Raw genomic sequence first — 27380 nt, 5'->3', positions numbered from 1 at the left:
AGATGAACCTTCAACATCCACCATATGCTAAAGATATATATATATATATATATAAACAATAATAAAGAGAGAGAAATCCTAATTAATGTCATGTGAAAAAGAGGAAAAGGAATTGAGTAAAGAATGGGCTTTTAAAGTTAGGTGGTTTCATGACTTAATGGATTAGTTATTGCATATAGGGCCATATTTTCCAATCAATTTTACCCACAAATATTCAATCTTCTAAGTGCCCCCCCCTCCTACTTATATATTTCCATTGTATTCATATCAAAGTTTACATTAATTTCCAAATGAAGAGTTCTTCAATATAAATAAATTTGTTTGTTTGTTTTTTTTTTTTTGTAAATTAATTGCATAATTTATAGTGATGGTGAGTATGTGATACAAAATCATTCATGGGCCTTTGTGGAGGACCGAGGCCCACAATCGTAAGCCCAAAAAATGATTACCTTAGAAATCGTCAACTCTAAGAGCTTGACGAGGCATTTCATATGCGTCTTTGAGTCGCGATTTCTTGATTCCGGCCACAAACCAAACCTTCTCCGACTTATAACTCTCGACGGAGACGGTGGTGACTTTGGTCCACACCATGATTTTGGTCTTCATTCCTTCAATGGAACTCAATTTCCCTTTCGACAGCTTCGCCTTTACGCGAGTAGCGTATCTTACGATTGACGAGTCCTTGAAGCTTACCTCGCACGCCGACGCCAAATGCACCACCAGTTTCCCTTTCGACTCATCCAATTCGTAGCAGATTATGTTCTTTGGGAATAATCCCGCCGGAAGATTGTGCTCTCGGAGTAGCTCTGGCAGTGATTTCTGCGGCTTCCCTTCTCGTCGGTATCGCCATTGGAAGCAAAAAGGTTCGGAATGTGTTTTTTCCATTTCGTTAGTAATTTACAAATCACTAGATAAGTAGCAGATTTAACATTCAATCATCAATTATTTTCAAAATCTTAAACTGATCAATTAAATCAAATTTAATATCATATTTCATCTATCCACTCTATCAAAACTTCAAGTACCTTTGATCTTGTCAAGTACCATTTTTGCCTTGTCCTCTATAGTATTGGAGAATGACTGAAATCAAATCATAATAATGTAACAATTTAAGCTATAAAATATAGAAACAGATTAACTACAACAACTTCTATGTTTTGAAGGAAATAAATAGATATTACATACTGAGAGTTGAGCAGTGATGGTGGTGATCTCTTGCTTTGCTTTCTTTGATATCCAAAAACTCCCAACTTTTGCCATTGTCATCTCCATTATTGTTATTTTTCTCTGTAAGCTTTAATTAATTCCCCAATGAAAAAGAACTCCCTTCCTTCCCATATATGTTATTGGAGCCTTGTCACTCTCTTCCAACTAATAAAGTATCCATCTATGCTTCTAAATCCTATGTTAATAATTGTATCAGTATTGATGTTTTGTCCATGATCTGTTCTTGATCTTTATATATGAAGTGGAGAGTGATGGAGGTGGTTTGATGCTTCAAGAACAAATATTCAAATGGGAATGAATTATAATGCAAGAAACGATAAATGAGTCTGATGTCTCCACTTCATCTAATATAACACTGTGCCCTACTTTTCATCATTTCTCACCAATGATTTCATAAACATTGTCATTAATATAAATATATATAGTCTTTAATTAATAATCACATCTAAACCAGTCTTCACCATCTCTATTTTCACTTGAAATACTCACAAAAGAAGAACACCAATTCTTCTCCCTTATCTTTTTCAACTATATTGATTCTAAAAGTTTCTCAAACAAAGGATAATTTAACCATTTTAACCGTGATTACCGATCTAGACACAAGGTGAATAGGAGAGGTCCACAATTCTCAAAAGGAAGAAATTGGGAGAAAGTGTTCGAAGTTCACATGATGATGATGAAGTTTCTTAGTATCAGAAATGGAGGGACCAATAATTATTGTCCTTTCTTATTTCAATAACTATATCTTTGGGACCTTAGTCGGGGGTTGCATTGTCGTTTTTGTAGCCTCAATATGAAGTTTTTAAATAACCATCTTCAATTGTCTTCTTTCATATTTAACACCTTTTCTTTTATTAAACTTTTGATTTGATAAACAAAATATTAACTTCGAAAGCATTCTATATTGTTAGCGCCCCCAAATAATCAAGAAATTCAAGAAACTTACAACTTCCAGAGGTGCTTTGTGTTTCAAAAAGTTGGTATTTATGGCTTAGCATTCACAAATTCATAAAAATCTACGAAAATATTTATTTACATCATATAAAATTCAAATAACTTCTATAATGTATTTAATTTTGCATTATCTTAAAATAATTCAAAAGCATCTGAATAAGGAGTGAAGTTGTTTGATCGTGTAGAGTCTATTGTAGATTTCACGATGTTTGAACCGATTAAAACAAAAAGTTACAATGTTTTATTCTTTTTAACTTTTTATACGTTTCAACATTACAATTATATATAAAAAAAAAAAATTGGGGAATTGAGAATACAAATATGAAATTTAAAAAAAAAAAAAAAAAAAAACAAAAGGAATCCAGGATCTCAATTCCAAAATGATTGCTGTAAGCCCAATACAACCAAACCTTAACAGGCCGAGTATTTTTGGGCTTCACCAACTTGGGCTTAACTTTGTTGTGGAGTTTCAATTTTCATTTTTTCTGAATTTTAACCTTTACTTAAATACTTTTAATTTATTTACTTGAGATATACTATATAATATATTTGTATTGAGAATTGATGATCATTTTATTTTTTGGCCTTTGAAAATGAAGTCTATTTTCTCCCTATTTCTGTACAAAACACTAATGACCAAAAATAAAAAGGGAGTATATCGGTAATTTATAAGATTACAAAAGAAAACAATCCACTAGAACCATTCTTGTTTTGAAATTAAAAGAAAAGTACCAACAAAAGACCAGCAATAAAATTAAATTAACATAATTAATTGTTGTATATCTGTTTAAAGATTGTTTTTAATGCCAAATGATGACATTTTATTACTATTATTAATTTTAATTTTAATATTTTAATGATGTAATAAAAATATTGGTTTAATTTTTAATTTTTAATCTTTTGTTTTTTAGACGATGGATGTATTATGTCAATAATCGTCGAGCCAAACTCGATTTTAAATATATAGATAGAGAATTGGGAGTGTTTGCAATGAGTTATGATATTGAATAGAGAAATAAAGAAAAGATGATAAAGGGTTTAGTTTATAGGTAGAAGCTTTGTTTGAAGTAATAAAAAAATCCAAAAAAGTGGACATTAAATCGGAGAGAAGGAAAGAAAAAGACAATATAAATGGTAACAAACACTCTCCGTGTCCCTTCCAATGGAAGTTTTGTTCGTCTTTTTTCAATTCCTTTGTACTCTCTCTCTAAATCTTCCTAGAAAAAATGGCCCATTTACCCATCACCCTTCTTCTCTATCACTACCAGATCCAATTTTCTTATTCTTTTTTTCCCTTTTTTATCTGATTTCCTTTTCCATCTAATTCTTCTTCACCCATTCCCCACCACTTTCCCCTGATTTCTCCTTCATGGGTCGTCTCTTTTTCTTCGTTTACCAGGCGATTCTTTCAGCTTTCTCTCTCAGATTGCTTTGTTTTCTATATTTCCTTGAATTTCCTAGGTGGGTTCTCTCGATTGAGCTCTGAGAGCTCTTCCCCTTTTCTCTAGAGTGGATTTCAATTCTGGAAATCTTCTTCTCCGGCTGTGGCTCTGAGTGCCCAGATTTTGACATGGTTGACCTCCTTTCTTCCCATTTCTTATGAAATATCTTAGCAACTTTGTGTGTTGAACTTGTTCTACTGTAGTCTTTGTCGTGTTCTGTATTTAAGTGCAAGTTGTTTAGGGAGGAGTTTTCATTTGTTCTTTGGTCTTTTTGTATTCAGGTTCTTCAAGTTTTTAAGGTCATCGAGATGAATTTCATGCTATTAAATGGAGTTAACAGTGTCACTTCAATGTGAAATCTTGTTACCATTTTTGGGAGAAACTCTGCCAAGGTAGATTTTAAACTGATTAACTGTACTAGTCCCTTTTGTGGATTCGATCCTTATGCAGACTCTTTAACTTTTGTATATGATTCTTCTCGATAATATTATGCCTTAGAAAATGTTATCATTGACTGTATATGCCAAAAGTATATTGTTGGAATTTGAAATTATAAATGGTTTTGGTTGATACTTAGAAAGTTTTAGCTGGAGTTGATCAAACTTAAGTATGCAGTTGAGATGTACTCAGTAAGTTAATCACGTAATTCTGTTAAATTTTATCATGACTCTACTTGTACCAATCAATTCTTGCTGTCCTTTTGTCCTCAGGTCCTAATCTGTCAGAATATCCGGTAAAGCTTTTGTGTTATTTATGGAACTTCTTGGTATTGGAGCAAATATGCAGGGTTCTGGCAACTATCCAAATTTTTACTTCAGTAGGGATCTAAAAGGAGTTGTTGGTGGATGTATATGGCCTCAAATTAGTGAGGATAAAATGCTGAACGGTGGACGTAACACCAAAAGTTTCTTATCACCATTGTCAGCTGGTCTGTATGTTGAATGTGGCCGAGAAGCACTAAAGCAGATAATGCTTAAGCAAGAAGCGATTTTTAGGGATCAGGTATATCCTTGGTATGCAATTTATCTTTTGGCCTGGGATCATGTACTATTATTAGCGAATCCTACTATGTATTTGCAATTGTTTGCTTCTTTAGAAATCTGATATTCTTAATATTCGTAGTTCTGAGCTTATAAATTTATCTGAAATATTAACAATCTGTTCAGATTTATGAACTCCATCGCCTTTACAAAAGACAGAGGGAGTTTATAGCTGAGATGAAGAGGGAATCACGTAAGCATGATATGTGCATCACGACAACTCAGTCTGATTTTTATAAGTCTCGGGTCTCTGCATTGTGTGCTCAGGATGCACGTAACTTCTCTGTATACAGTCAATTATTTATTTCGGGTGAAAAAACGACCTCATTACTTTCAAGTTTAGGGAAGAACACTCAAACAGGTTCTGACTCCCCTCTGAATGGAATCAGTTCAAAGAATCCTTATTATTCAGAATCTAAGAGTAAGATTTTGAGCAAAGGGATGTTTGATCTTGAACTTCCAACTGACAGCAATTACTTGAATAGCCAAGATGAATTGACAAATGTGCCTGAGATGTCAAGCTGTCATCTCAAGAGAATGCCTGAGGTCGTTCATATTAGTGATAGACAATCCAAGTATGATTCATTATTAGAGAAAACCAAGGTTTCGGTTGATTTAAATGATCCTCCTAACTCTGTGGAAGAATCGGCCTGTAGATCCATTGATTCAGTGAATGCTTCTGGCCACAGGGAGATCCTTTTCCATGATTTATATGGCAAAGCCAATTCAAAGTTGTTTGGTTTCTCACAGCAAGATAGCAATGGAAGAAAGAATGGACTCTCTACCAAGGGCTATTCTGAACCAATTAGCTTTTATGACAGAAGCCAAAGATATCAACCCGACAAAGAAATTGCAAATTCAAGTCTGTCATCATCCACTACATCTTTGACAAAATCTGCACAAGGCCCCATAGGACACCATATTTTAGATTCTGAGAGTTCCAAAACGTTGATAGAAAATGCAATGCTTGCTAAAGTTGATCTCTGTTGTGTTAAGAACTTGAGGCCTAGCTTTGGGTCTGATAGTGTCAGCCCCGTTGAAGGAAGTTTCTGTAACAGCTCCAAGTCCGAGATTGTGAAAGAAGAAACTCGCCCATTCTTCAAGGCTTCTGCAAATTGGATGGAAGGTCAAATTGATCTCAACGTATGCATAAATGAAGAGTTTTTGGCAACACCTTGTTGCTCCACTGAAATGAAACTGGAGGTACCCGTGAGTCCAGGAAAGGAAAAACACTCTTCAACTGCAGGAGAGTTTGGTGATAACCAATTGGAGTCACATTTTCTAGAGTCGGTTGAAATCGAAGATGACGGAAAATCGTTGGAGGACCTCAGTACGATTGCAGCTGAAGCTTTGGTTTCTATTTCATCATCTGTGGCTCAAAATTGTCATAAAATCACCAGTTGTTCGTCTGTTCAACCTTCATTTGAATCTTTATGCTGGCTTGCTGAAATAGTTTCTTCAATGGGAGCTGATCCAAAGAAGGCTGAATTAGCCTTGAAATGCAAGGATACTGACTCAGTGGAGCTTTTGGCAGATTTCATGGATGAATTTGAGGTCATGACATTGAAGTTGAAAGAAATAGAAGAGAAAGGGTGTTCCTTGACAGCAAGTAACCATCAAGAGGAAGCAGTAAAAAACGTTTCTTCACCTTCATGTCAACCAGGGAAGGTGCGTGCAAGGCGGGGACAGCGCAAAAATTTCCAGACAGAAATTCTTCCAAGTCTTGCAACTTTGTCGAGGTATGAGGTTACAGAAGATATTCAGACGATTGGAGGCCTGATGGAAGTTGCAAGTTCTCATTCGATCGCTGATGTAACGAAACCTACAAGTAGAGGTAGAATGACAGGGACGAGAGGGAAGAGACGGTTGTGTGATTCATCTTCAAAAACTACAGAGACTGTTATAAGGTCAAGCATGGATCGAGTAAGCAGTGACAATGAACGAGATAACAAAGAAAGAAAGGTAATAGTTTGGGGAAATATTACTCGGCGACGGAGAGGGCAGAGATATCCAGCTCGTAATAGAAAAATTATCTTAGCACAAGTATAGTATAGTTGGACTTGTCTTGAGAAATAATTATATGTTCTGTAAATTTTGCCGAGTTCTGTTCTACCCTCCATTTTGAGTCGATTGTTTGTTCCATTTAATACAAAATTAAAGAAGGAAGCCACCATTCACCATGTACATTTAGACCATACTTTTGTTAAATAAAGTCATCTCATGCTGGTTTAGTTAATGAGTCATGGATTACAGCCAACTTATCTGGTCTCTTACAAATTAATTTCCTTTGCCTTTGAAGAAAACATACACCATGGAAACTGATCTGAGTTTATGTCATAGGCTTCATGGTTTGTTTAGACCGGAAAAAACACTTTCTTACACTTAAACACTTAAAAAAGTCAATTCAAGCACATTTTTTCAATTTGTTAAATGCGTGGATAAGTTCAAATATTACAAAACTGAATTCTTCATGGTCTAATAAATTGGAAAAAAATTCTTAAAGTAGCTTGAACATCAAAATTTATAACTAGACAAAAACCTTGATGGTATAACAAATACTAACAACAATGAACGAATAATTTTGGAACACTACAAATTGAACAAGAAAAAATGGAATACATAAACTTGGTGAAATGATGTTTGATGCCTCTTTCTTTTAATATTGTTTCTGTACTCTACATGTGGAATTTTACTTGGCCACCCAAAAAGGCTGAGAAAGAAGGAACTGATTCTTGAAGCTTTTACATGTGGTCCAAAGGAAAAACTTGAGCTCCAAGTTGAGTGAAATGAGGGCTTTGATAGGCTTCTTGAAGATCCTCATCATCATCCATCAAATCTCGAAACGTTTCGAGATTGTTTGAGGAATTTATAATAGCTGTTACACACAGTTTTTTCCTCCATTCCTCCAAATGTGGAAATCCGACGTTATCACCATATCTGTCACAATACTACAACATAAAGAAATTGGGTCAGGTTGAAGAATCTTTGACAAAATATAATTCGAAGTTAAATGATTAGTACTTTCAATCGATCGCGATTGTTGCAAAAACACGAGTACCTCAAATTCAGCTAAATCATGGGTGTTATGCTTTGGGATGCCAGCAATATCTTTTGAGTGATAAAACTGTTTGATGGATTGCATCATATCATCATATGATGGCAATGTCCTTTTCCCAGACAGCAGTTGAGCTATCCATATTGCTTGTGATTCAAAGAAAGGGAAACCTATGAGCTGCACACAACAATCCTATATAATTACTTCAACTTTCTTTTTTATTTTATTAAGGGTTCTACATCTCAATATTCCATTCTTCTACCCTACCAAACATTACATAATTGTATAGAAAGAAACATATGCAATAATACTTGCTAACAATCATTGCATATGTTGGAATATTTATACCTAACAAAGTCTATCAATAATGCTCAACTACTTTAAACTGTTTTGAGTAATTAATTATCCAATAAAAATAACAACAAAAAAACTATATTCACATCATATGGAAACTAAAATATTTTATAAGGTATCATTAAGGGTATATTAATCTTTTGCCTTTATATTATGCATAGATTTCATCTCTAAATTGAGAAGTAATCTACTGTTTCTTTTGGGTAAAAAATGTCCCTAGCTCATTTCTTAAAATGAACGCGTAGTATTTGTATTATCAATCTCGAATTCATAGATTTGATTCCTTCACCTTTACATATTGTTCAAGAAAATATGTGATGCTTACCTTCCGTGGAATGCCTATAAATGAAAGTGAGGGAGCCAAGGAAGGGGGAAATGTATGCTCGTACAAAGGCCCCACTCGATCATCATCCACAACAACTATTCCTTTCGTGTCAAGAAATGGAAACGCGTATGAATACCTACAAAACGAAATGACAATAATCTATATACCTCTTATCTACTGAGCTACATAAATTAATATATAACATTTTCTTTTCCCTTAAAAGTAATGTAAAATGATATTAAAAATAGGAAGGTTAATTAAATAATTACCCACCCAGTGCAATATAAAATAGTATCAGCAACTATAGAAGATCCATCAACAAACACCACTCTCCCATCTTCTTCAAGAGATTCAATCTGCAAGCAAACTCAAAAATCAGAGAGTAACTTAATTTAAGTTAATTAATTATGCATTAACTAAGTTTATAAACAATAAAAGCAACAAAAGAATGAAATCAATTATATAGTAATACATATAACCACCTGTGGTTGAAGGTGCAAGTTTTGATACTTTTGAATGACTTTGGATAAACCTTGAGTAACAGTGTCTAAGGATTTTGTGCTCAAATGTATTTCCTTTGCCACTTCTATTAGATCTAGCGATATGTCTTGCCCACTTTGAGAGTTTCCCACCACCACCACTACCTGTTTGTTTAATCACAACACAAAACATCAGTAAGACTTCGAGGCAATCAGTAAGACGTTCGAACACCCACAGTATGTTGTTTAACTCGGGGTCGATTAAGCTTCAAACAATCAAGAGAGAAGTTTTCAAGAAGTATTTTTTTCAACATAATGTTAGAAAATCAATACAAACTGACCCTATAATTAATTTAAGTTTAAAATACTAATATAAGTTTTAGTTTTGGTCTCTATACTTTCCAATATTCATTTTAGTATCTAGAAAAGTTACTAAATCGAACATTTTTAGAGTAAATGAATGAATTAAACCAAAAGTATACGACGATGAAATAGAAAACCATAATATAATAGACTTAATTTTACCTCATTGCAAAATGGATCGGGAACCCTATAAACATGACTGTGAATTTGCTTTCTCTTCCATTTGTCCATTCCTTTAAAATTCCAAACAACAACAAAACAAATTAATAAGTTAGATAAATTATATATATGAAAAGAAAATGAACTAATTAATACATATATATAGAAAAATATATATACCTTTAATGGTAGGCAATCTAGGATGAGAATAATGTCCATTAGCAACAACAACAGCATCAAAAACTTCTTCAATCAGATCTTCATCATCATCATCCCCATTAATCTTCTTATGCTTACACTTACAATCTCTACTTCTAACAACCCATTGAATATCACCAACAACAATATTATTTTTATTCTTATGATCGATAATACCCACATATTCAACTCTAGTATTAAACCTTATAAGTTGATTCAAATCAAAACAACGACAAAAATCCTTCAAATACAAAAACAACTCATAATGGCCAGGAAATCTCCTAGAATCATGCGCAAATTTCTTAGCAACAAAGGGAAAATCAGAGAAACCCATGATTTCTCTTGGAGAAGCAATCCTTAAAGAAGAATAAATGCTGCTATGAACATTGAGGAATTTGGATCTTCCTAAAGGATGTTCATTTTGTACATTTGGATCGTATAACCATTGGCCACCCACGTCGTCGTTTTGCTCGAAAACGATTACTTTGTGGCCTTCTTTTCTTAGCTCTCTGGCTGCTACCAAGCCTGAAGCTCCAGCTCCAATTACACAAACCTTCTTTATGTTTGTACTGTTCACGAATAGTTGATGATCATCAACTTTTACACCATTCTTTACTCTCTCTGAAACCATTGCTTATGGTAATAGGGAGAGAGAGAGAGAGAGAGAGAGAGAGAGAGAGAGAGAGAGAGAGAGAGATATAGTGTAATAATATTATATGTGAGAGTTTTTCTTGGTAGGGAGAGATTGTGAGAGAGATAGTTGGGGTTTTATAGTGGAAATTTGGCCATGTGGGCAACCTCTTTTTTCTTTTGTAACAAAAATATTAATTAAGAGATGTAATATCTAATTATTTAAATATGTTGTTTTGAAAGTTGTAATAATAATTCGAGGATTTTTTATATGTTAGATAACAAATCAAGATTAAATTACATACTAAATTGTTAAAAAAAATTTAATTATACGAAAAGATTAAATTAGCATATGTATAACGAGAATAAAGTTATGATATATCGATACTATATTATATTGTGGTCGAAGAGAGTTGAATCCAAAGAAAAAGGCAATAATGGTTGGGAATGGGGATGGTTTGCTAGGAAGGAGACACACACATGACCCTTCAACAATCATGAAATTTTTAGTTTAATTTCGTTTTCGTCAAGTGCTTCCCTACACTTTTCAAAACTCCCATATATAACTTTAAAGACTCACCATAGCTTTAAGTTATATTAATGAACCGAACATTCGATAACAACCAATATATATCACCCTATATAAAATAATGAAAAACTATAAAAGTAGATCGTTAGATCGATTTAATTAGTATCTGTTTAACATTGAAACAACACTTGATTAATTACAAAAGAACCCTAGATTTTGGTGCAAATGTTGGAGGTGAAATTAGAAAGGAAGAAGAAGAAGAAGGGTGGGGATTACGTAGAGATTGGGTAGCAATCAATGAGCAGCAGCAATGCATGGGAACATATATAATGCATAAACCCATCATTATTTCTTTTACCGATCAAACCCTATTTCTAGATTTCCTCATTTTGCTTTGTTTTTTCCTGCTTTTTATATGATGTGTGTATAGATATAGACTCTGTGGTGGGAGGTATAAACTAATTATAAGGACGACGGGATGAAATATCCAACCTTCGATATTTGGTATTTAGTTGAAATATAGGTTTTTTTTTTAACCGCAACAACCACCGGTTTTTATATGAAATATTATACCTTCTCAAAAAGAAATATATTCTATGAAACACTTTAACAATTAGGTGAAAAAAAATACATGCATAATAAATATAATAATAAACGTAAATATCAACCATTCGAACATTAAGTAAAAAAATATAAGATAATTAAAGGTAAATGATTCGAACACTACCCTAATGCAACCAAATCCATCTTCTCATTTTTGATTCTATATATTTATAATTTACTATATGTTTGTATTATAATTTGATTGAAATAAATAATGAATCCATTAATTGTATTTGATAAGATAAAACAGAAGTTAAAAATTTTATGAATATGATTATTACTTTTTGGTAATTATAGATATAAAAAAGTGTAGTAGTAATTAAAGAAATATAGAATAAGTAAGAGTAAGGAGTGAATTATGAATTACGTACCCAAAAGAGTTATTTCCCATTTCAAAGGAAAGCTATGTATTATTTATGCAAAATTAACTTACAAGACAGCTCATTGTAATTCTAAAGTATCATAATAAACCCTAATCCCACCTTTTCTTTTTTCTTTTTTACACATGAAGTTCTTCCATTACTTTGAAACCCTAGTTTAGGTTTTTATTTTATATATACCTAAAAGGTTAGAAGTTAACTCATTCTAACTCTAAATATATATATATATATATACAAAAGAATAAAATCCTTTACTTTACTGTATATTAATATGTAAAGAAAGAAATAATCAAAAGAAAAGTTATATATAAAATAAATAAATTAAAAGGCAGCTAGTTGTGGTTAATGGTGGGTGAAAAAGAAAAAAAAAAAAAAAAGAATTTGGTTGTAATTTGGTTGTTGGGAAAAGAAAAACGAACATATTTGATCCCTTCAAAGCAAAAGACAAATTTGGATTCAATTTTCTTCTCTTTACGTTTAATTCACATAACATATCTATATATATATATATATATATATATATAGAAATTCAGAGAAATTAATGATGATGATAATAATAATATTTGATATAATTGAACAAGAAATTAAAAAGCCAATTAAAATGAAGAAGGAAGGATTTATTAAATATATATATATACATATGTATATATGTATATATATATATACATATATATATACATATGTACATATATATATACATATATACATATATATATACATATGTACATATATATATACATATATATATATATATATTGCCAATCATTCTGATCACTTTGGCTTCAAATCACTTCTTTACAAATTTTCCTTCACAACTTTTATGATTCTTGCTTTTGACCTTCCAGATTGTGTCTCAACTAAAAAGTACTTTTTCTTTAGACATAAATTCTAAATATTAGTATAGTACTAATATAAATGAAGAATATTAATTCATTTCAATGTTTTTACACATAATTTTTATACAAAATCTAAGTTTACGTTGACCTTATGATGGATGGTGAGTTCAATGTTTGGTATTATTTTTAATGAAAAGTTGGAAATAAGTTAGGTACATTTATATAGATTTATGTGAAAATTCCCTTCCGAAAAGAAAAAAAAAAATGGACAATTTATAATTTACGATGTCTAGGGTTTGATAGTAGGGGGACTTACGAGTCGTAGGTTCGACTATACAATTTACCATTAATGGTAGAGTCGAACATGACATATTGACACTATACAAAAGACATAGAAAGACATTCTGCTTATGTGATATAATTAGGGATTTAGTTTCGTCATATTCGACGATCTCAAAATATGGTAACTAATTGTAAAACTTTGTAAGACAACAAATGAGATTGATTCTCGTTGTTTATAGAATTACTTCTGATTAAATTTGTTGGATTTACGCTTATTATTAACTAAATAACTTTGGCATAAATATTAGGGATAGTTGCAAATATAGCAATTATATTCAAAATAATTAAATATATAACAACATTCTAAAATAATTGCAAATATAACAAAATTTGTCAAAATCTATCAATGATAGGAGTCTATCATTGATAGACCATGTAGCAAATGTTGGTCTATCACTGATAAACCATAAGAGTCAATCATCGATAGACTTTACTATATTTACAATTTTTTTAAAAAACATGGCTACATACGTAATAATTATTCTAAAAATCCGTGCATATTCTAATTACCCTAAATATTATTTGAATTCCCAATTAGGCTTTTGGTGAAATTTTGTTGTATCAAATTTGGGCCCATTAAGGGATATGGGTTTGGATCATTGTTGGCCTCACTCGACTCAATAAACTCCATCAATGGTGTTTGTTAAGAGGTTCCCACATATTTATATTTTTTTACTTTATTCACACGTGGGTTAGATATATTCGAATTTATGACTTTAACCTTTCTTTTCTACAAAAAGATAAAACTCTATATATTAATCTCTATCGACGTGCTTCAAGATGATGATATCAAAATACATCAAATTTCACTTTCTTTTATATCATCAATCCCTCCCATTTATTTTTCATTGATAGAATATTTTTGATTATGTGTATACCATTGTAGTTCATTGATTAAGAGATCATAATCTATACTGAAAAGGTAAATATTCGATATACTTTTCGAATACTCGAACAATCTTTTTATAAAAAAAACATTATTAATCTTTTGTAGGTAGTATCGTATAATTCCCCTGCTCCCCAAAGTTTCAAGTCTATGAATATGAAACTTAGATGATTAGTATACAATTATCATACTCATTTGGTTAGTTAATTAAATCCATCATCTTGATTAATCTCACCCCATTTTCCCACCAAAAACTCGTTTTTTTTCTTTTCTTGCAAACGAACTGTTTGCGGAAATGACTGGGGAGTTTATGAAACCAAAAAATAAGTTGAAAAGAAAAATGGTGGTTTAATTTCAATGGGGTTCTCGTTTGTCAAGCCCGATTGGTTGTAACATATGCTCTAAATTGGAAGAGGGAGATTGTTTTGCTGCAACAAACGCGGCTTCTTATAACTTTTCAGCTCTTTTCGTCAGAACCCCAAATCTTTTCCCTCATCTCTCTGCAGCAAGAAAATTAGAAGGACCCTTTTTTGGGTCTTCTCTTTTTTCTTTGCTTTTTCCCTTCTTGATCACCGCCTAAAATTAGGTAACTTCCTCTTTTTCTGATTGTTTTGCTTTTGTTTTTGCATTATATGAATTGGGTCCGCTCCCTTTTATTTAGCTTTTGGTATAATGCAGGATTGTGATCGGAAAAGAAATGAAAGTTTTCTAGACAAGTTTATTGGGTTTTCTGTGTTTTGAACATAAGTAGTATCAAGTTACAGATGGGTATTTCTCTGTTCTGTTTGGTATATTGATTTTTAAGGAGAAATCAATAGTTTGATGAGTTCTTTTTTTCAGGTTATTGTGTTCTTTTTTTTCTTCCCTAAATGTGCCTTTCTGGAGTAAGAGGTATTAGCAAAATGACATTGATTTCATTGGATATTCTAGCGGTGTCTATGTAGATGGAGAAATCGTTGAGCAGAGAGCTCCCTTTTGTGCGATGAGAAGCAAGTTTTATATTCTCAAAAATATAATAATAATGCTATGATCATGGTTGTCATTGTCTGTGTGAATTGTTTTCTTTGGCTCTTTCTCGTAGTTAAGATAAGAACGTCATTTATAACATATGATCATAGTTGCGATTGTTTGTTTTTGTCATTTTTTTTTGCTCTTTCTTGCAGATGAGAATAATTGGTCTTTGCTCTCCCCCGTGGATAATTAAAGACCAATTCATATAATACTACAGGAATTATATGATCATGCCTGTGAATTTTCTTCTCGTTCAAAACTGATACATATTTTCAAAAATGTATATTTTAATGAATGTGTTCTTGTCATATCCTTGTCCTAGATTTTTAAGAAATGGCGTGTCGTTGTGGCTGTCTCGTGTTGTACTTGTGCTTCTTAGATTATGATTGTGATTTTTTCTTGGATTTTTATTCACTCTCTTGTTGTTCAGAAATACAAATCGAAATGCTTAAACTTTCTTCTATCTTTTAATCCAACAATTATCATATTCTCTTTATCTGAGTAATTCTAATCTCCCGCAGGGTTCTGTTCAATAATTTTTCCGTTTAATGGCCGACGAGAATAGTGACATACCACTTGCTATGGAGGAGGTTAGTGAGGCTGAAGTTAGCCAAGAGGAGAGCTTTGATATCCCTGTCGTTGCAGTTGCCAATATAAGTGAGCCTGAAGATATCACTGAGGAAAGCATTGATATAATTGACATCATTGATATCCCTGCCACTATAGAGGTAAATGAGCCCGAAAGTTGCAAGGTAGAAGTTATTGTGGACACTGATAGTAATACCCCAAAGATCAGACCAAAGGTTCTCTCTCGCTATCTTCGACCCCACACTGGTTCCTGCCACGATTTTTGCAAATATGGTTCAGAACACGCTCTTGAAGGGAAGCCTGCAAGTCCAGTCTCGAGAAAAGCTAAGTTAGTTGGAGGCAATAGCCAGGATTTGAGGAGGACTATAGTTTCTTTGGCGAAACAAAACAAAGAATCAAACAGTCCGAAGTCCTCCCAAGAGTATAACCCCATCAATATTACCGACTTGAAGGAAGATATAATATCTTCCCCTGAGATTGTTACTCCTCCAAAGAGGCTTTTACCTTCCACCAAGGAAGTACAGGCTGCAGCAGTGCATTATAGTCGGACGAAACTTAATTTGTCTTCATCAAAGGTGTCTTCTTTTGCAGGACAAGGCAGTTCACGAACCAAAAGAAATAAAGAAATTCGAAAAGGAAAGAGAAAAGATGGAGATGGAAGTTTAAGCAGTTCAAATAGTACAAGTAGAAGCCTAGAGATGAATATCTCCGCAGAGGAGGATATAACAGCCTTGGTGCCAGAAGTAGGTTCTAGGACTCCAAAAACTCGTGTCAAGCGAGTTGCAATTGCAGATAAGAAAAGCATTGGGAGGAATGGCTTAAAGAGCCAAATCCATCATATAAAATGTAAACCCGATCCATCTAACAATGAAGATGTGGAGGAGAAAACTTTATACATGATTGAACCGTCTTCCAAGAATGAAACAGAGGGAATGTCTCAGAGTAGTGTTCATACAACCGAGTCATCTCAACCACAATCTTCATCAACAACAGACAACAACTTGAAGCATGAACAAGAGGCAGTTGCGAACTCCATAGTGCCACCAATGTCAGAGAAAAAGAATGTCGTGAAACGTGCTAGAAATGGTACCAGTCCTAAAATTTTATCTACATCTCCAACAGTTTTCAAAGGTATTAGACCTAAGAGATTTGGTATGGTGCAAAGGTCTGAGACTCGATCAGCTCCTTCATCACCATTGTCATCTAGGTCCCAATCTGAACCCATCCATGTTGAGCACCGTGGCTCTACCTCAGGAAATGGCGTGAAAAAAATTGAGAATTCAAAGGTGGACCACAGGCTTAAGACCAGAAGGATGACTCTAACCGATTCAGAAAATGGAGATTGCCAGTCTAGAAAGCTTAAGTTTAGGAAGGGCAGGATGGTTGAACTTCAACCTGAAACCAGTACGCCAAGGAGGCTCAAATTTCGGCGTGTACGTTTACTTGGTGAGGCTGAAAGTCCTAAAGGTGATTCAAGGAAGAGAAACATCAAGGGTAAAGAGGGGAACCAGAATGGGAAGGAAGTGAAGGAAGGTGAGAATAGTTCTTTAAGACAGCAAGATAAGGATTTAAAGAAAAAGAGAAGCTTTAGGGATGGTAAATTGGTTTCTAGTAGATTCAAATCTGAGAGAGTTGTCCTTAGGCATCAGGATTCAAAAGGAAAGAAAGAAGTCCTAAATCTGTTTAATAATGTCATTGAAGAGACAGCAAGCAAGCTTGCAAAAACCAGAAAAAGTAAGGTGAAGGCTTTGGTTGGTGCCTTTGAAACTGTAATATCTCTTCAAGATACCAAACCTACTGCAACAACAAGTGTTGCATGATATAAGTTTGTGTGTGACATACTTGTAATATATACCTTGTATGTAGATAACAATCTGAAAAAGGAAATATAAAAAAAAAAAAAAAATATATATATATATATATATATATATATATATAAAAAGCTTCAAATATGACATTTGAGTTAAGTAAAAAAAAAAAAAAGCTTTGATCGAAATGCTATGGCCTATGTGGAGAATGGTTGGGTTATTTCAATAAAAGCTTTTGGGAAGATTGGTTTTTCTTTTTCTTGTGTGATGAGGTTCTTTGTTTATTGGGTCTGTTTTGTAGGATCCCTTTATGTATCATTTAGTGTATTTGTAATTCAAGGAATTCCAGTCTTGTGCTGTTTTTCTTCCCTAATAATGTGTTCTCATGCTAATGATTTAAAAAAATCGAATGCTAACCAACTGATCATCGGTCAATCACAAGTAATCTTTTCAAAATCAATTTTATTTCATGCCCAATTTTATCCTTATAAAATATAGTGATTTTGACAAAAGAAAACATGTTTTTACTCCGATTCTAAGAAGTCCTAATTATGAAAACACTTTCTTCAATATTTCGTAGCGAAGAAAAGGAATGTACAAAAATATTTACGTCAATGTAAATCGGTATATAACTATAACAAATAAATCATAAAAGTAAATGAATTTTCCGTCGTATACTTTATCGGTGAATGAGAAAAGTAATAATAAGTTTAATTCTTCTTTCCAAGTTCATATTTTGGTTGATTTAGATTTGTCTATTTGTTTTCCAATGACGAAGAAGATGGAGAAGAAGCGAAAAAGCAATAACATAATGAATTCAAAGTTTCCACTTCCACCCGATAACATAATCTTCTCCCAAATAGTGTGTAAAGCTTGGAAAACTTGCTTTCCAAGTTTTAAGTTGGAGTCCAACCCTTTTGATTGCTCAAAGTTCCTGTAATCTTCTTCAATGTGTGGACTTGGATCCTAAACATTTTATGAGTAAGCATATGAGAGGAGAAGTACGGTATCAGAGATACGTTTATGGATTTTGATTTAGTCCTAAGACAAAACAGTTCAAAGTTATAGCAAGGCACTCGTTCAGAAATGGTGAGGTATATTAGTAGAGATTTTAGCCTTTGGAACAAGTCAAGAGGATCAGAATCATGATCAGATTTTTGAGGTTTCTCAAAAAATATATAAATGGTTGAGAAGTCAGCAAATTTTTAGGAAGCTAAATCGAGAAGCTAAGTATGTATTAGCTTTTACGCTTCACTTTTCAAAGTGATTTTTGGTAGATTAATAATAATTTTGTTTGTATGATTTTCCATAATCACTTTTTACTATTGCAACCGCAATCCCGAACGAGCCTGACGCCGACGCCGTAGACTGCATTGATTTATCTACCTTCGCTCTTGTTGTTAACTATTGGTATGCTTCTAATCTCCATTTCAATCAAAATCATTCCTTACGGCAAATTGGGATTGGGGCGTGATATTTGTTTGGTTTTTCCGATTCCTTTTTGATTTGTTGTTTCTGTTTGAGCCTTTGATCTCTCTTTTATCCTTAGCTGTAAATTTATATGAATTTATCAGAGAATGAGACAACAAGTAATCCAGTTTCATTCTCTTTCCATTGATTATATTTGTATATTTGTATATTTGTTTTCCAAGGATGAAGAAGATGGGGAATAACATAATAGATTCAGAGCTTCCATCCGATATTCTTCTCCAAATATTGTTGTTGCTTCAACCATTTTCCAAATTATTCACTTGCAGGCTAGTGAGTAAAAATTGGAACAAATGCATTTCAAGTTTTAAGTTTGATTCCAACCTTTTCATTACCCAAATTTCTCGTTGTCGTAGACGTAGTCGTAATCGCCTTCACTGTGTGGATTTGAATCCTAACCGTTCGGAAGGGGTAAATCTTGTTGGGTCATTTAAGTTGCATCCTTCATGGTCCCCCTCCTCTACTGGAATTGTCAATATTTGTAATGGACTTCTTTGTATCTTGAATGGCAAACGTGTTGCAATACTAAATCCTATGACAAATGAGTACATGGAGCTTCCGAGTAGGACCGAATATCAGTCGTCCGTCTATGGACTTGGTTATAGTCCTAAGACAAAGCAGTACAAAGTAGCAAGACATTCGTTCAAAAATGATGAGTTGTTTGTAGAGATTTTAGCATTTGGCACAAGTTTGGCGGATCAAGATGGGAATCAGAATGAGGTTCAAAGTCAGTGGAGACACGTAGTTAGCATAAGTACAACCTATAAAATGCATCGCCATGGTACTTACTTTAATGGAGCCATCTATTGGGTTGGAGAAGGAGAGAGGTCTGATTCATCGGCCAAAAATGTGTATGTGTTGCGGCGTTTGAATGTAACAAATGAGAAATTTGAAGAACTTTGGCTTCCTGAAATTGGATCTATTTGGAAACATACTTCTTATTGTGGAGTGTTTAATGGAAAATTGTATCTAAGTCATTACGTGACGGCGGATTCTATGTACCATGTGTTGATGATGAATGGAAAAGGCTTGTGGGAGACACCATTTTTTATTAGCATACCAAGGTTTTACAAAGGTTCGACACGTCTTGAGTCCAATCACTTTCAACTAATCAAACCTTGGAAGAAGGGAAAGATTTTGTGTCTTTTCTACTCGTTTCTTTTAGTCTTGTTTGATACCAAGAGTGGGAAGTTGGAGAAACTGGATTATGTCGAGGAGGAAGTTAAGAAATCTTTTCGCATTTGTCATATGGACTCCATCCATTTTGGTTCTCTCCCCAACATTTTGGCAGGGAAGTAGGATGTTGCTGCTGCTGCTGCTGCTCCATGCACTCTTGCATCCATCCCCACTTCTTTCTTTCTTGATTTTTTCATCTTTCAATTAATTTTGTTCTTCCTATTGATGCACATGATTACTTTTGTTAATTATATGTTGGTTTGGACAGTCTTTTATCTCCAAATGGTCCATCCAGGAAGGAATGGGATGTGGTGTATGAATGGTGATGGTGAGAAATTTGTTGCTCTCTGATCTGAAGAAGTTTCTTTGTGTGATTAGATATTTAATCACAAACAATACATGTCAATTTTTCGTCCATAATTTAAACTGAAAAAAAATGGTTTCGCATTTAATATTCTGCTTAACCATTTTTGGGACTCGTTCTCATTCAATCACCTACCAACTAAATCTTCTAAAGTCAATTTTATTAAAATGCATTGATTTTATTTCATGCTGAAGCCATTTCTGCTTATGAAGGAATCCATTGATAACATAATGGTCTGATTCAAATTTTGTAAGGGTTGTTAGATACTCTCTCGGGAAGTAGTTAAGCAGGTGATCGACATCAAAAAAAATCTCATACTTTAGTTTTGATCGGTGACTTCACCGTGGAGGAAGGTTTTATTTTTTTCCTCCTAATCTAGAGTCTCCATACTCGAATGGTTTATCTTTTCATCTAGGTCGGTTGTTCGATTAGTGTTTTATTTATGTCTCTTTGTATTCATTTTGTTAAAACAAAGGTTTTTTGAAGAATAATAAAAAAGATATTTTCCTACAAACAATTTTATTATAAATATTTTGTCGATTTTACCGTATGGATCTTAAAAGATATGTTAGTAATTTTGGCAAAAGAAAAAGTAATTTTGACCCCATAAAATTTAATTCAAACACATAGTTAAAATGTTTGACTTTATCTTCGACTTTCGTCTTATTCTGTCTTCACCTGCCGTTGCAATCATTTGAGCCGCCATCGTAGACTCCAGTTCGAAAATCAAAAGATTTGAGATTTGCTGCATATGTTTGAGTTTTTTAAACTCTCAGGGGGCGTTTGGGGGAAGGGTTGGATTACGGGGGTTAGGGTTATGTAACCCTAGTTTTAACTCCTTAACCCTTCCTCAACCCTTCTTCAAATTTTCCTCAATCCTTCTTCAACTTTTCCTCAATCCTTCTTCAACACTTCTTAACCCTTCTTCAACTTTTCCTTAACTCTTCTTCAACTCTTCCTTAATCCTACCCACATAACCCTTCTCCCAAACACATCTTATCACAACATTATCATAACACTTCTTTCATAACCCTTCCCCCAAACACATCTTATCATAACACTTCCTCCATAACCCTTCCCCCAAACACATCTTATTATAATCCTAGGTTTATCTTAACACTAGATTTATCATAATCCTAACCCCCCATAACCCTACCCTTCCCCCAAACGGCCCCTCAATTTTTAGCTTTATAGAAGTTATTTTGATGGATTATATGTATATATTTTGTTTTTCAAAGATTGAGAAGTAGTGGGAGAGCAAGAACATAATAAATTCAAATTTTCCACCCAGTTGAAACGCCCTTTTTCCAATTAATCCACTTGGACTACGTATGTTTACAATAACCAAGAGCGGACAGGCTAAAATAACGTACATACAGTATTATTGAGTTAAGTTCATTTTAGTTACTAAAACATATATATCACTAAACTGTTACTAAGACATGTACATTAAAATAGACTTTGCTATATTTGGATCTTTTCAAAATGTTACCATGCTTTATCAAATTAAAGTGTTATGGATTACTATACCCTTACGAATAATTTTTGCTCAACAACAAAAGTTTTCCAAAAGGACGTATCCCCTCCCTCGTTGAGGAGAGGTGAGACCTTTATTACTACTGTTTGTAAACAGATCATTTGCAAGTTGGAGCTTCAAAATTTGGGAACACTATAAAAGCAATGGACAAAGGAGCTATAACTATAGGAGATTTCACATCATTAAGAACAGGGTTTAGTGGAGGAATGTTTCCATCTTCAGTCAGTTCTAATGGGATATCATTTAGAACCATGGTTTGGCTTTGAAGGAAACCATCTTTTGGAGTCAGGTGGTATTCTTCTCTTGATATGGACAAATCTGATGCCTTGTTTCCAACCCAACTTACTGTTTTCTTAATACCTTGCATGAAAGAGCTCCCTTTGTGAATCCTCATCGGCTTTATAGTTAAGCTGTTCCGAGCACTGACTTCAAAACGTGTTTGATTACTTAAATTAATAAACAATGCAGTCACACCAGCCTGCAACAAGTTCACTTCAACTGTCACAACAACTTATATTGAAAGTGAAGGTAAACAAAAAAGAATTTTAACCATAGAGATACAAGAACAAGAAAGGAAAACAACAATGAATTCAATTGTATCCATCCTAAGATGTAATGTATTTTGCTAGAACATATAAACTCAATGATGACCATTGGGACAGGCATTTGAACCATGTTTCATAAGGATTATAGAAATTTGGAGTAAAAAGGGATGCTATAGGGATTAGGAAAATTAGCCATTACATAATTTAGGCATGTCTTTACATGTATGAGCTCACAATATAAACGAGTGGCAAATTTCAAAGATAAGATAAGCAGCATGCATGTATGATATATCATACATTGCAAAAATTTCCATAGCTTGTCTCTAGTTATGATTCATAATAACTTGGTAGATAGAAAAAGTATTGAAGTCTTACCCTTTCTTTTGAGCAATGAGCATAATAGCGTAAAAAGGGAGAAGCATCACTATTGACATCAAGAACACCTGTTCCCATAAGCCGGTGCCATAGAAGTGCACTATTCATAAAAGAAAAAGATTTCAGGATCTGATGGAGCTGAAAATGAAAGTAAAAGAACCGACAGAATCCTTCCATCACTTTCCAAGACAAGAAAGAATTTTAATTTCTATATTCTTGCCTGTAGAAATCTGGATTTGGCACAAATGTGCCGGTGTTTAGAAGACCATAATTTCCACCAATTAGTGTTTGTCTGCAGTAGACCTTTGTTCTGTACTTGGCTGCCATACCCAGCTGATCTAGGTACCTAAGTGATGCATCAAACACAAGAAACAAAGAAAACATAGCTTTGAGACACTTCATTTTCCAGGAACATGAAACCACAAATTGGAAAAACTAGTTACACCAAAAATTACCAAAAACTGTTGACAAATGTGTTAGATACATTACGGCCACCACTGTTGTATGCCCCACCAGATTCCCCAATCCATGCAGAAGCCCACGGACCATATGTTTGGATGGTTTGATCAACTTTGCTGAATGTTTCTGATACTCTGCTAAGGTATTGGGGATCAAGTATCTTTTTCACTAGATTGGGATCAATGCCTAGATTCCAGAGAATAAGATATAAAATAAAGAAATTTAGAAGACAAGGAAAGTCAGTGGCAAGTGTTTATGATCCCCTTGTGAAAAGGTTGAAGGATTACGTAAACATGAAAATGAAGCCTACATATACTTAGCAAGAATGTTCAATATATTGTTGTTCTCCAATTGTCCATTTATTGATTGAAAATCAGGCCAACAGTAACTAGAGTAATCTACAAGGACATGCTCATCCTCGCACTGGGAATTGCTAAGTTTTATGAGTTCAGAAGGTATGCCGTGCACAGGTTTCAGGTTTTGAAAAAGCTTTAGCAAAGATCTGTACCTTTCCAACCGACAACACGGAGATCAATATTATAAAATATTATTACTATCCTTTCAAATCCTCTTTCAAAGGAGCCGGCCGTCCTTTACCATAAGATGTATTAGGGGAAAAAAGAAAAAGAAAAAGAAAAAGAAAAAGAAAAAAGGAAGTAAAACCAGAACTAGAAGTTGGTTCTATATTAGCACACCTGGACCCAAGTTATATATATGATGGGTGATGACATCAACCACATTTGATCCTGTAACCTGGAGAAGTTTTGCATACCAATCCTGCTCATAAAATCCTCCAGGTGCTATAAGTGACGGTTTTGAGTTGGAATCTTGGTACAGCTCATTGATGATGCTTTTGAGTCGGATCAGGTCTTTTCCATACTGTACAGCACCAACACTAGCAGCAACACCACTTCCACTCAATTCATTACCTGCAACGGCAAAAAGTCGTGGACTTAGTTCTGGGTAACAAGCTTGATGAAAACAGTGCACACAGTTTATGGTACATACCAAATTCCCACGACTCGATCACATATCCCTTAGTAATGGTGTACTTCATAAAATCACGAGCATTACTGGAGTCCCAATCTCCTCCCCACTGAGTTCTACCAATCTTGTGCCTCCCATAAAGGGCATTCAAGCCAAATGTCACAATGGCTCTGAAATCATAAGAAATTAGAGAAGAACGAGATGCAAAAGCACATAATCAAACGTTCAACTGTTTGCTGAAATATGAAGGTTATTCTACTTTCTTGTCTAGAGAAAGTTCTATGAAGTGTGTACCAGACTGCAAGAATACAATGCTTGCGGGGATGTGCCATGTTAGCGTATTAGTTGAAGAGAGAAAACAGTTGAAATGATTATATATCAATCAAACAACACCAAGTGCATCCATAACCAGCATGCTCGTGACAGGAAAAAAATTGAGATTTTTAAATGAAACTTTAGGAAAACTGAATCAACTAAAATTTCCCTACTATGCAGTATTAGAAAAGTATCAATTTTCTAATTAATAAGAATGCCATTTTACCTTCTTCAAAAAATGAATCCAATTTACTTATATAAGCCTTAAGAAAATAAGTCCTTTATGCATAAGATTCCTCATTTCCTTGTGAATAACACCATCTGAATCAATTATAATACTATATATGTATTCTTTAAACATATGCATAAGTTTCCCTCGAGTAGATACACATTGTGAAGGACATTTAACTTTTGATCAAATCAAGGACAAGGACATTTAAGTTTTAAGAGAGCTGGTAAAGATTATAGGGATGCAAAATGAACAAACCTTACCCTGTCCTGGAGAATAAATGGTTTAGCTCATCCCACCGATTCATGTGTAAACATCCCTTTGAGAAACCAAATAACCCCGAGCTTATCTTCTGAAATGGACGGCAGGGGGTTTTCAAGTTTCCGACATCATACAATACTTGGTCTTGTAAAGAGCCACCAATTCTGATCCTTAAATTATGGAAAGCTATTTCCAAAAGGACAAGAACATCAATATTATTTGGAGCAAGAAATGATCAATAGCGTCCACATGAAAAGATCAGAACAAACCTTGAATTGCCTTGGAAAGAAGAGGATGAGATAGGTTCTGCATAAGAAAATTGATATGCCATTTATATAAAATTGAGATCTAACAAATAAACCAATTAAACTAAGGCAATTCGCATCGACAAGCAATACCAAATTAATGACGGATGAGTACCCCCATGGACATTGGTTGTAATCACACTTATCATGAGGCCACCAATCCAAGGTAGCACAGATGAAATTATAGTCTGTTTCTGCAACTTTCTCATTAGCATTGATTATAATTCTGGCATGTTCTATGTCTTGAGCCCAGATAGCAGGTAGAGAAACTACTAAGAGAAGCAAGAAGAATCTGACATCCATCGCTTGGGCAATCGATACGGTCTCTCACCAGCTCAACAAAACATACCGACTGACAAGAATCAAGAACAGATGTAATCATTTAAACTTTGAAAGATTAGCACAACAAAAGGACTTAAACCACAGAACAATCCTGTGGCGTTGCAGATCTGGAAATGAGTAAAAACTTTGGGAAAAAAGAAACGCTATCAAGAAATTGAGAGAACCATTTTGACCAAACGGGAACACTGATTGAAGATTACTTTCAGCTAAGATATAAGGAGGATTAACAAAACAACAATTGAAAAGCATAAAACAGACTCAAAAGGCTTGATCCGGGTACAACTTGAAACTCAAGAAATTATATGTTTATCCACAATGTCGATGCTTTTAACAATACAGTATTCTAATACCCTTCCTCTTTTCCACAACACCAGAAATTTCCAACACGATAAGTAAACCAGCAATGCTCTTCGTATTTGCTACAGGATACATACAAGAATCAAAAGTGATTTCATGCTCACATTTTTAGATCTTTTTTAACAAAAACCATTGTGAAAAAAAAGGAAAAAAAAAAAAAAAAAAAAGCTAACCCAACCTCAAATTCGAGAAATTTCGTCAATGAAACACGAAAATGAAGTGGAGATGGCCTCTGAAGCAATTGCCACAACCTGAAGTCAAGAATTTTTAGCTAAACCACCAGACTTTCCAATTCCTATCTTGGACTTTAGGCCACTCCAACAACTAGGAAAACCAAGTTGCACGTCATGGGTAAGCCTTTGATACACCCACCCGGGTTAATATTTCAACATAAATAAGCAGAAGCATCAAACTAATCATGAATTCAGAAGGGTATGTGTGCTAAATGCCAAAAACTAAAAAAATGGGCATCTTTTAGTCAAAAACAAGTCACAGTTTACAACTAATGATAAAATACAAAGAAGATATAGTGATAAAATAGTAAATATAATATAAGTATATAACATCAGGGTAGTTGAGATATCAGAATGTTTGATGAAATGGGTTAGAAGAAAAGTTTGCATTCAAAAGTATATGTAAAGGGAAAGGCCTTCACCAAAATCCCTGTGCTCTGAGAAGAATAGTTTCTGATTCTTATGGAAAAATACCCATTTGGGATCTTCTTCACATGATCTTCAAAAGTGTTGACGATGGCTTTTCTCTTCAGTTTTAGCAATGAAGAAGCTTCATAGCTTACTGATATGGATAAAATGAGATTTTGGTAAGAGAATACAATCGGTGGGTGGTGGGTGTTTTGTCATTTCATCCCAATCCGTGAATATCCTTCAAAAAGAAATACCCACCGAAAGAAAAATAAAGTTTCATCATTCATATAACTACAAATAAAACAAGAGATTTCCATTTCCTACCATATTTTTTTTTTCACTTTCCACTGCTCCATAACTGAATCCCAATATAACATATAGTTAAGGAATATTGTTATCATTATCCCTACCCTTTTTGAACATATAATACTCGATAGCGACTAACAAATCTGTAATTATGTCACTCATTATACTGTATTGAAAGAAAAAAAACATCTTTTTTATCGTTACAAAATTCGTTATCCATGCTCTGCAATTCTTTAACTTTCATTTTTATTTTTAGTTAAATAGAATTGGGTTGTTCTTCAAACTCTTAAAAATTATCGCTTTTGTTGATTTGATCTTCAACACAAAAATTTCAGGGTATAAAGATATGAACTTTAAACATATTTAATCAATAGTGCATCTCAATCAAATCATGTTCACATTATCTATAAATTATCCTTTTCTTTTTCTTATAAACTATTCATAAAAAAAATAATAATAAGAGATGCAATTATCAAAGGTT

The 27380-nt window shown here is 33.7% G+C and overlaps 6 protein-coding genes across 14 annotated transcripts; 3 read left to right on the top strand and 3 right to left on the bottom strand.

The window, feature by feature from the left end:
* Positions 1-283: 283 nt before the first annotated feature.
* LOC103489115 (uncharacterized protein At5g01610-like) lies at positions 284-1436 on the bottom strand. Its single transcript, XM_008448165.3, has 3 exons — positions 1186-1436; positions 1026-1080; positions 284-830 (listed from the first exon to the last, which is right to left on the bottom strand). The coding sequence occupies exons 1-3, from the start codon at positions 1270-1272 to the stop codon at positions 451-453; spliced, it is 522 nt and encodes a 173-aa protein (XP_008446387.1). The 5' UTR covers positions 1273-1436; the 3' UTR covers positions 284-450.
* Positions 1437-3324: 1888 nt separating this feature from the next.
* On the top strand, positions 3325-6899 carry LOC103488795 (uncharacterized). Of its 3 annotated transcripts, XM_008447729.3 has the most exons (4): positions 3325-3754; positions 3905-4015; positions 4334-4625; positions 4790-6899. In XM_008447729.3, the coding sequence occupies exons 3-4, from the start codon at positions 4377-4379 to the stop codon at positions 6710-6712; spliced, it is 2172 nt and encodes a 723-aa protein (XP_008445951.1). In that variant the 5' UTR covers positions 3325-3754; positions 3905-4015; positions 4334-4376; the 3' UTR covers positions 6713-6899. The 3 variants fall into 3 exon arrangements, with proteins under 3 accessions (XP_008445951.1, XP_008446190.1, XP_008446272.1); XM_008447968.3 differs by lacking the exons at positions 3325-3754; positions 3905-4015 and adding an exon at positions 4059-4252; XM_008448050.3 differs by lacking the exons at positions 3325-3754; positions 3905-4015 and having other exon boundaries at positions 4489-4636.
* A 154-nt stretch (positions 6900-7053) lies between these two features.
* On the bottom strand, positions 7054-10325 carry LOC103489198 (flavin-containing monooxygenase FMO GS-OX-like 9). Its single transcript, XM_051080257.1, has 7 exons — positions 9579-10325; positions 9402-9472; positions 8880-9041; positions 8671-8753; positions 8398-8533; positions 7722-7895; positions 7054-7611 (listed from the first exon to the last, which is right to left on the bottom strand). Exons 1-7 carry the CDS (start codon positions 10225-10227, stop codon positions 7405-7407), a joined length of 1482 nt encoding a protein of 493 aa, XP_050936214.1. The 5' UTR covers positions 10228-10325; the 3' UTR covers positions 7054-7404.
* Positions 10326-13628: 3303 nt separating this feature from the next.
* On the top strand, positions 13629-17253 carry LOC103489380 (uncharacterized). Of its 4 annotated transcripts, XM_051080255.1 has the most exons (4): positions 13940-14388; positions 14481-14570; positions 14643-14693; positions 15335-17253. In XM_051080255.1, exon 4 carries the CDS (start codon positions 15362-15364, stop codon positions 17219-17221), a length of 1860 nt encoding a protein of 619 aa, XP_050936212.1. In that variant the 5' UTR covers positions 13940-14388; positions 14481-14570; positions 14643-14693; positions 15335-15361; the 3' UTR covers positions 17222-17253. The 4 variants fall into 4 exon arrangements, with proteins under 4 accessions (XP_008446947.2, XP_008446785.2, XP_050936212.1 ...); XM_051080256.1 differs by lacking the exon at positions 14643-14693; XM_008448725.2 differs by lacking the exons at positions 13940-14388; positions 14481-14570; positions 14643-14693 and adding an exon at positions 13629-13838.
* Positions 17254-17923: 670 nt separating this feature from the next.
* On the top strand, positions 17924-20250 carry LOC103489611 (F-box/LRR-repeat protein At2g43260-like). The gene is made up of 2 exons (XM_008448868.3): positions 17924-18619; positions 18862-20250. The coding sequence occupies exon 2, from the start codon at positions 18863-18865 to the stop codon at positions 19994-19996; it is 1134 nt and encodes a 377-aa protein (XP_008447090.2). The 5' UTR covers positions 17924-18619; position 18862; the 3' UTR covers positions 19997-20250.
* A 1549-nt stretch (positions 20251-21799) lies between these two features.
* Positions 21800-26904, bottom strand: LOC103489677 (heparanase-like protein 1). Of its 4 annotated transcripts, none has more exons than XM_008449093.3 (11): positions 26605-26904; positions 26128-26273; positions 25344-25602; positions 25215-25251; positions 24948-25131; positions 24162-24310; positions 23849-24082; positions 23150-23339; positions 22915-23040; positions 22695-22794; positions 21800-22252 (listed from the first exon to the last, which is right to left on the bottom strand). In XM_008449093.3, the coding sequence occupies exons 3-11, from the start codon at positions 25551-25553 to the stop codon at positions 21872-21874; spliced, it is 1611 nt and encodes a 536-aa protein (XP_008447315.2). In that variant the 5' UTR covers positions 25554-25602; positions 26128-26273; positions 26605-26904; the 3' UTR covers positions 21800-21871. The 4 variants fall into 4 exon arrangements, with proteins under 4 accessions (XP_008447315.2, XP_008447359.2, XP_008447434.2 ...); XM_008449137.3 differs by having other exon boundaries at positions 26128-26200; XM_008449212.3 differs by lacking the exon at positions 26128-26273.
* Between the last annotated feature and the right edge of the window lie 476 nt (positions 26905-27380).

This window comes from Cucumis melo, chromosome 12 (assembly GCF_025177605.1).
Source record: "Cucumis melo cultivar AY chromosome 12, USDA_Cmelo_AY_1.0, whole genome shotgun sequence".
NCBI classification, from domain to species: Eukaryota; Viridiplantae; Streptophyta; class Magnoliopsida; order Cucurbitales; family Cucurbitaceae; genus Cucumis; species Cucumis melo.
Note: the sequence above shows the minus strand (reverse complement) of the source record. Positions and strands in the feature narration are given on the sequence as shown.

What these genes read in the sequence shown, in the direction of transcription:
- LOC103489611 (XM_008448868.3), top strand. Translation starts at nt 18,863, where the DNA reads ATGAAGAAGATGGGGAATAACATAATAGATTCAGAGCTTCCATCCGAT.
- LOC103489198 (XM_051080257.1), bottom strand. Translation starts at nt 10,227, where the DNA reads ATGGTTTCAGAGAGAGTAAAGAATGGTGTAAAAGTTGATGATCATCAA. An exon ending in CCGATCCATTTTGCAATGAG is followed by an intron (nt 9,042 to 9,401) that starts GTAAAATTAAGT and finishes TTAAACAAACAG; the next exon opens with GTAGTGGTGGTGGTGGGAAA. An exon ending in ACTTGCACCTTCAACCACAG is followed by an intron (nt 8,754 to 8,879) that starts GTGGTTATATGT and finishes GTTTGCTTGCAG; the next exon opens with ATTGAATCTCTTGAAGAAGA.
- LOC103489380 (XM_008448725.2), top strand. Translation starts at nt 15,362, where the DNA reads ATGGCCGACGAGAATAGTGACATACCACTTGCTATGGAGGAGGTTAGT.
- LOC103489115 (XM_008448165.3), bottom strand. Translation starts at nt 1,272, where the DNA reads ATGGAGATGACAATGGCAAAAGTTGGGAGTTTTTGGATATCAAAGAAA. An exon ending in CCATCACTGCTCAACTCTCA is followed by an intron (nt 1,081 to 1,185) that starts GTATGTAATATC and finishes ATTTGATTTCAG; the next exon opens with TCATTCTCCAATACTATAGA. An exon ending in GGTACTTGACAAGATCAAAG is followed by an intron (nt 831 to 1,025) that starts GTACTTGAAGTT and finishes ACCGACGAGAAG; the next exon opens with GGAAGCCGCAGAAATCACTG.
- LOC103488795 (XM_008447729.3), top strand. Translation starts at nt 4,377, where the DNA reads ATGGAACTTCTTGGTATTGGAGCAAATATGCAGGGTTCTGGCAACTAT. An exon ending in AAGCGATTTTTAGGGATCAG is followed by an intron (nt 4,626 to 4,789) that starts GTATATCCTTGG and finishes CAATCTGTTCAG; the next exon opens with ATTTATGAACTCCATCGCCT.
- LOC103489677 (XM_008449093.3), bottom strand. Translation starts at nt 25,553, where the DNA reads ATGGATGTCAGATTCTTCTTGCTTCTCTTAGTAGTTTCTCTACCTGCT. An exon ending in TATATATAACTTGGGTCCAG is followed by an intron (nt 23,340 to 23,848) that starts GTGTGCTAATAT and finishes TCTGGAATCTAG; the next exon opens with GCATTGATCCCAATCTAGTG. An exon ending in ACATTTGTCAACAGTTTTTG is followed by an intron (nt 23,041 to 23,149) that starts GTAATTTTTGGT and finishes TGCATCACTTAG; the next exon opens with GTACCTAGATCAGCTGGGTA.